Source organism: Ahaetulla prasina, chromosome 10 (genome assembly GCF_028640845.1).
Source record: "Ahaetulla prasina isolate Xishuangbanna chromosome 10, ASM2864084v1, whole genome shotgun sequence".
Lineage (NCBI taxonomy): Eukaryota > Metazoa > Chordata > Lepidosauria > Squamata > Colubridae > Ahaetulla > Ahaetulla prasina.
In genome coordinates this window covers 14,215,087-14,223,054 of record NC_080548.1, presented here as the reverse complement: position 1 = coordinate 14,223,054, position 7,968 = coordinate 14,215,087, and the positions used below count along the sequence as shown (strand labels likewise).

At 48.7% G+C, this 7,968-nt stretch overlaps 1 protein-coding gene across 1 annotated transcript in view; it reads left to right on the top strand.

Annotated features, from left to right (window-relative positions):
- The first annotated feature begins 2,488 nt into the window (after window positions 1-2,488).
- Window positions 2,489-7,968, top strand: part of SLC30A2 (solute carrier family 30 member 2) — a 29,523-nt gene continuing 24,043 nt past the window's right edge. The window contains exons 1-3 of the mRNA XM_058195136.1: window positions 2,489-2,645; window positions 5,496-5,710; window positions 7,136-7,282. Of these exons, the coding sequence (XP_058051119.1) occupies window positions 2,587-2,645; window positions 5,496-5,710; window positions 7,136-7,282 (421 nt within the window). The 5' untranslated portion in view covers window positions 2,489-2,586. The remainder of the gene's footprint in view (window positions 2,646-5,495; window positions 5,711-7,135; window positions 7,283-7,968) is intronic.

Genomic DNA, 7,968 nt, shown 5'->3' with positions numbered 1-7,968 from the left:
AAAAAGCACGACAAAGAATGTTCTTTCTGCGCCAACTCAGAAAGCCCAAACTGCCCAAGGAGATGCTGATCCAGTTCTACAGAGGAATGATTGAATCTGTCATCTGCACCTCTATAACTGTCTCGTTTGGCTCTGCAACCCAACAAGACAGACACAGACTTCAGAGGATAATTAGAACTGCAGGAAAAATAATTACTACCAACCTGCCTTCCATTGAGGACCTTTTACTGCACGAGTCAAAAAGAGGGCTGGGAAAATATTTACAGACCCCTCGGATCCTGGACATAAACTGTTTCAACTCCTACCCTCAAAATGACCCTATAGGGCTCTGCACACCAGAACAACTAGACACAAGAACAGTTTTTTCCCAAACACCATCACTCTGCTAAACAAATAATTCCCTCAACACTGTCAAACTATTTACTAAATCTGCATTGCTATTACTATTAGTCTTCTCATCATTCCTATCACCCATCTCCTCCCACTTATGACTGTATGACTATAACTTTGTTGCTTTTATCCTTATGATTTATATTGATATTGTTTCCTGATTGCTTATTTGTAGCCTATGACTATTGTTAAGCGTTGTACCTTATGATTCTTGATGAATGTATCTTGTCTTTTTATGTACGCTGAGAGCGTATGCACCAAGACAAATTTCTTGTGCGTCCAATCACACTTGGCCAATAAAGAATTCTAATTCTAATTCTAATCCTAATCCTATTGATCTAGGGTTTTGGATCCACCATCATTTATTGAACCAGCCAGGCATTTGGCTGGATTGGATTCCTGTATTAGATCGGGCCAAGAACCAGGTCACACAAACGACAAATGATCGGATTGCAAAAGACCCGAGACGTGAAGCAAACTGATCACACGGTGACTTTGAAGGATGGGGGGAAATCGGTTCAGGGAGGGAGGCGAAGGGCTTGCATTTGCGCAACTTTTGTGTTTTTGGCTTCTTTTTTTTTTTAAACAGGAGCGCGTGTGCAAAGGATATCTCAGCCCATCGCGTCGGTGGCCGCGGCGGCGTTTCGGGAGTCAAATTTCATTTTTTTAAGAGCCCACTTGGGACTTCGGTGTAGTCTTTAGGAGGCTCCAAAACAGGGGTCTCCAACCTTGGACTTCAACTCCTAGAATCCCTCAGCCAGCAAATTGCGCCGCCAGGATTTACGGGGCTGGAAGGTCCCCCCCCCCCTCCCCGTAAGCAAGCGAAGCCATTTCCAACGTTACCCATAAAAACACGGTTTATTTAAACCACGGTTTACTGGCTTCCCCTATAACCGCAGTTCCTCATGGCCCGGCCAACGGGTCTACCACCCGCATCCCACGTCGGCGCAGTTAGTTAGCCGCGCCAGCTCCGTCTTCTACCCGCACCCGAGACCGAACGGCTGACCTGGAGGGATTCCTCAAAGTGGCGTCCAGAAGAAGGAGGAGCTTTTCTCTTCTCGCCTCAGGTTGCTCCCTAGACCAGGGGTCTCCTCCTGGGCCGCAGAGACCTGAGGCGGGGTCCCCTCCTGGGCCGGGGAGACCTGAGGCAGGGTCTCCTCCTGGCCCGCAGGAGACCTGAGGCGGGGTCTCCTTCTGGGGCGCAGAGACCTGAAGCGGGGTCTCCTCCTGGGCCGCGGAGACCTGAGGCGGGGGTCCCCTCCTGGGCCGCGGAGACCTGAAGCAGGGTCTCCTCCTGGGCCGCGGAGACCTGAGGCGGAGGTCTCCTCCTGGCCCGCGGAGACCTGAGGCGGAGGTCTCCTCCTGGCCCGCGGAGACCTGAGACGGGGGTCTCCTCCTGGGCCGCGGAGACCTGAGGCGGGGGTCTCCTCCTGGGCCGCGGAGACCTGAGGCGGGGGTCTCCTCCTGGGCCGCGGAGACCTGGGGCCGGGGGCTCCTCTGGGCCGCGGAGACCTGAGGCGGGGGTCTCCTCCTGGGCCGCGGAGACCTGAGGCGGGGGTCTCCTCCTGGGCCGCGGAGACCTGAGGCGGGGGTCTCCTCCTGGGCCGGGGAGACCTGAGGCGGGGGTCTCCTCCTGGCCCGCGGAGACCTGAGGCGGGGGTCTCCTCCTGGCCCGCGGAGACCTGAGGCGGAGGTCTCCTTCTGGCCCGCGGAGACCTGAGGCGGGGGTCTCCTCCTGGGCCGCGGAGACCTGAGGCGGGGGTCTCCTCCTGGGCCGCGGAGACCTGAGGCGGAGGTCTCCTTCTGGCCCGCGGAGACCTGAAGCGGGGGTCTCCTCCTGGGCCGGGGAGACCTGAGGCGGGGGTCTCCTGCTGGGCCGCGGGGCCGAGGGTCGGGGCAGCGGGGATGGGTGGGGCGTGCCCTCCAAACTTCGACAAACTTTGCGGCCGGAGCGCAGCTCAGCGCCCGCTTTTCTCTCCCTCCCTTCCCGCCCGCCCCCCACCTCCGCTGCACTCCCTACGGGCCTTTTGCGCACGAATCCGCGACGTTTTTCACCCGGGCTGGTGCTCGCCCCAGCCGAGATAAGAGGCGACGGAGCAGGCGGGCCAAGAGCGCCTCTCGGGAGAAGGCAGAAGAGCCGGGCGGAGAGGGCGAAGAAGAGCCGCGGCCGGGGAAGGGTGCACCTGTTGGCGAAGGATGGATGGCACTCGCGGCGGGGTGGAAAAAAGCCACCTGCTCAACGGAACGGAAAGCAGGTGAGGCCGGGGAAGGGTTCTTTCCTCCCGTCCCCTCCCGTCCTTTTCTTTCCTTCCCTTCTTTTCTTTCTCCTTTCCTTTCCATCTTCCCTTCCCTTCCTCTTTCTTTCTTTCTTTCTTTCTTTCTTTCTTTCTTTCTTTCTTTCTTTCTTTCTTTCTTTCTTTCTCTCTCTCTCTCTCCTCTCTCTTCCCTTCTTTCCTTTCCTTTCCTTCCCTCTCCCCACTCCTTCTTGCCTTGTTTCTTTCCTTACCATCTTCCTTCTTTCTCTCCCCTCCCCTCCCTTTGTTCCTTCTTCCCTTCCCTTTCCTTTTCTTTCCTTCCCTTCTTTCCTTCCCATTTTCCTTCTTTCTTTCTCTCTCCTCCCCTCTCCACTTCTTTCCTTTCCTTTCCATCTTAACTTCCCTCTCCTCTCCTCTCCTCTCCTCTCCTCTCCCTTCACTTCTTTCCTTTCCATCTTAACTTCCCTCTCCTCTCCTCTCCTCTCCTCTCCTCTCCTCTCCTCTCCTCTCCTCTCCCCTTCCTTTTCTTTCCTTTCCATCTTTCTTTCTTTCCAACTTCTCTGCCCCGACAACGATGCAAATCGCCTTTGCCTGGGTTTTCCGTCCCACCATCCTCCACTCCCGTGGCTGGATCTTGTGGCCAACCTTAAAGCGGCTTCCTAAAGCCCAGGCTTCCTCGGAAGTAAATCTCCAAGTTGATGCGAAGGAAGGCTTGGCTGCTCAGGTGGATGGGAATCACACTCCTTCCCTTTGGAAGGGCCCTCTGCCCCACCTCCCCATGCCACCAATCAAAGGATTCTCAATCAGAGAAAGCACCCACTTTATTTTATTATTATTATTTTTGCCAAAGCTGATTTTTTTTAAGTTGCAGAGATTGGAATTAGCAGCGCACGCACACACACACACACACACACATACACACACACACACACACACACACACACACACACGTTTGGAGTTGTTTCATTTCAACTCATAAAGGTGTTCAAATATCTCTCCCATCCACTACTTTTAAAAAAAACAGTGTAAAAAAAACAGTGTTGACAAAAAATAAAAGGGTTGCTTTCTCTTATCGCCACCCCTGTTGTTCAGCAGCTATTTGGGAGGGCTTCACCTGTTGAATTTCTGCTTGCTTTGTATCTGCTAAGAGCAAGGCAACCACAAGTCCTATTCCCAAAAAGGAAAAAAAAAAGATGGCGCCAGATTCCTGCAAACCTCCCCCAGGTGTGTCGTGAGAAAGTCCTTATCTCTTGCAAACAACTTTGAGGTCTTTTAAGTTCATTTGGAAAGATGTTTACATTTGGGGGGGCGGAAGGGGGATCTCTGGTTTTCCTCAAAGGATTAATGCAAAGGGGTGGATTCTCATTTTTAATATGCCCATCCCATCCCTGAAAGTGGGATCGGGGAAAAACCTACAACGGGCCACACAATTTATGGATCGTAATTGTAGTATAGTTAAGGTAAAGGTAAAGGTTCCCCTCGCATATGTGTGCTAGTCGTAGGGGGCGGTGCTCATCTCTGTTTCAAAGCCGACAGTAAGCACTGTCCGAAGACATCTCCATGGTCATGTGGCCGGCATGACTGAACACCAAAGGCGCACGGAACGCTGTTAACTTCCCACCAAAGCTGGTCCCTATTTTTCTACTTGCATTTTTTATTTGCTTTCGAGCTGCTAGGTTGGCAGAAGCTGGGACAAATAACCTCACCCCGTTATTTGGCACTAGGGATTCGAACCGCTGAACTGCTGACCTTTCGATCAACAAGCTCAGTGTCTTAGCTGCTGAGCCACTACATCCCTTAGTATAGTTAGTATAGATAGACCACCTATAATTGATTGGATTTTATTATAGATTTTAATTGTTATTTATTATTTTATACCATAACTTTTAAGTTAATATTTACTGAGTGTTTTTATTTGTTCTGGTCTCTGGTCTAAGACTGTAATAAATTGATTGACCATAAATCATTTTTTTCAGAAAATCATAATATGATTTGAACATATCCATTGGGTTCGTACAACGCTTCAAGTCATTACGCCATTGGTATGAACCGTAAACCATCATCAAAGAGCAGTTTACAGTGTTAACCTAGAGCAGTAGGCTTCTGAACTGTGAGCTCTCCAGATATGCTGCACTTTAATTCCAGAATCCCCAACCAGGGATGTTCAGGAGGTGCGATGGAGGGTGCACCAGCGGCAGCAGCGAAGGGGGAGGATTGTGCCACCTCAGAACGTTCCCAGATAGTGATCTGAATCAGGCAACTGTGAATTTGCAAGTGGAAAGGAGAAGGGAGAAGAGGTTCAGAATAACCAAATCTTTGAATCTCTCAGGGTGTATTTAGCTTAGAAAATGATAGCTTTAGTTTGGCAAGATTCCGTTTACAGTATCGGGTGTCAGCAAATAAAGGATTGGATTCAGTTGGATCTCACTGCCTTGTCTTGTGGCTTGGGCCTCACAATAGGATACTTAATGCAGGTACAATTGAATAAGGGAGGCTAATAGGCGAAACCTGTAAGTATGTAAAGGTAAAGGATTCCCCTGTCCAGTTGTGTCTGTTTCTTAGCCGAGAGAGTCAGCACTGTCTGAAGACGCTTCTGCGGTCATGTGGCAGCATGATTTTATGCTGAGGTGCACAGAATTCTGTTAGCTTCCCACCGAAGAGATAACTATTTGCATGCTTTTGAATTGCTAGGTAGGCAGGAGCTGGAGCATATAACGGGAGCTTGTTCCATCGTGTGACATTTGGGTCTCAAATGACTGACCTTCTGGTTGGCAAGCCCAGCGGGCATATATATTGATGCTTTGGGATTCGAGAGGCACTCTTGCTAAAACAGTGTTCTTTCCAATGCAGGTCCTATTTAGGAGTCTCAGAAAAGGACTTCCATGGTTCGGTGGTTGGCTTCGTACCTGGCCTCTCTTCTCTCGAGCTGGACCTCAAAGGAAACCTGCACTGTCACTCCAGCTGGGCATCCAGCAATGGCAACAACCCTGAGCAAAAGCGAGCGCGTCGGAAACTTTATCTTGCTTCCGCCATCTGCTTGATCTTCATGACGGGGGAAATTGCAGGTAGGCGGCTAACATTTTGAAGGCTCTGCAAAGCCCCTGTAGGCTGCTCTTGGAGGCGAGCTGGTGGTTGGAGTGATCCAGTGGCATTTAGGGCAAAGGGGTACAAATTGTTGGTGGAGATGACCTTGATGAAGATCTGCAAGAACCTAGAGAAAAGAGGCTGAAATGTTTGTCAATCCTGGGAAATAAGACGATGCTCTGAATTGATTGACACATCTTTAATTCACTGGAGAGAAGGGGAGGATTTAGCAGCACTATCAAATTTGCAAGATCCTGATATTAGCCCTGGTGGTGCAGTGGTTAAGCGAAGTATTGCAGGTAAATTCTGCCCAACCACCTGAAGTTTGATCCTGACCGGCTCAAGATCGACTCAGTCTTTCACCCTTCCGAGGTCGGTAAATTGAGGACTCAAATTGTTGGGGGCAATATGCAGATAATGATTCTACATTCTGTAAACTGGCCAGAAAGTGCTGTAAAGCACTATGGGGCAATATTTAAGCCTAAATGCTATTGCTATTAAACCCAATCTCAATAAAAGTAAATTTAGCCTTCCTGTGGAACTAAATTTCTGGCCTGGTTCATCTACTGCAGAGGTGAAGAATGATGGTCCTTTTACCACTTGTGGACTTAAAACTCCCAGAATGGGTGGCTCAGGAATTCTGGGAGTTGAAGTCCACAAGTCATAAAGGGGCCCTCACTCCCTACATCTGACTTAGTGGGTCTAACAGACATTCCTGAGATCATGTCTGCTAAGAACGCATTGAGCAAGCATGCTGCTGTCTTGAAATGCTCCTGACATGTAGAAATCTAGCATGGCAGGGAAAAAGTTAGGCAGAGACTCTTAACCAGAAGAAGAATCTGGGCACAGCCCATAAGTACTACTAACTCTAGTTATACTAATTATACTATAACTACAATAAAATACCTTATGCCACCAGACTTGAAATTTTGGGCTTAGACAACTTAGAACTACGCCGACTCCGTTCTGACCTAACCACAGTACATAAAATTATCTGCCACAACATCCTACCTGTCAATGACTTTTTTAGCTTCAACCACAATACACGAGCAAACAATAGACAAACTTAAAGTAAATCGCTCCAAACTCGATTGTAGAAAATATGACTTCAGCATCAGAGTGATCAACACCTGGAATGCACTACTTGACTCTGGTTTCTTCCCCAAACCCCCATAACTTTAACCTTGGACTATTGTTGATCTCACCCCATTCTTAAGAGGTCTGTAAGGGAGCATGCATAAGCGCACCTGCGTGCCTACCGTTTCTGTCCTACTGTTCCCTTTTATTCGTATCTATTTCATGTATTCATAATCCTGTTTATACTTTTATCTGTTATCTTATACATGCTTGACAAACAAAGAATAAACAAACAAACAAACAAACAAACTCTCTTTTATTCTCTTCAGGAGGGTACTTTGCACACAGCCTGGCCATTATGACTGATGCGGCCCACCTGTTGACAGATTTTGCTAGCATGATGATCAGCCTTTTCTCTCTCTGGATGGCATCTCGACAGCCTACTAAAACGATGAATTTTGGATGGCACAGAGCAGGTAATCCGGACCATAAAAAAAGCATTAATGGCGCACTCTGTGAACACACAGCACCCCTGCTAAAGGGTGAAATATAATTTTGTAGAATTGCTGCCATATGAACAATGAGCCCAACGTTTCCATTGTTAAGATAGTGAAGCGAATTTTGCCCCCATTATACGGCCTTTCTTGCCACAGTTGTTAAACGCATCTCTGCAGTTATTAGGTGAATCATGCGGTGATTAAATGAATCTGGCTTTCTCCTTGCTGGAAGCGAGTTGGGAAGGTTACAAATGGGATGGCATGACTCTGGGACAGTGCAACTCTCATAAATAGATACCAGTTGCAAGTTATGATCGGTGACCGTGGGGATATCGCAGCAGTTCTTATTGTGAAAAAAACTCATAAATCTCTTGTTTCAGTGCCGTTGTAACTTTGGTCACTAAATGAATGGTTGTAAGTCGAGCATTAAAGGTAAAGATTCCCCTTGCACATATGTGCTGGTTGTTCCCGACTCTAGGGGGCGGTGCTCATCTCCGTTTGAAAGCCGAAGAGCCAGCTCTGTCTGAAGATGTCTCCGTGGTCATGTGGCTGGCATGACTAAATGCCAAAGATGCATGGAACACTGTTCCCTTCCCACCAAAGTTGGTCCCTATTTTTCTACTTGCATTTTTTACATGCTTTCGAACTGCTAGGTTGGCAGAAGC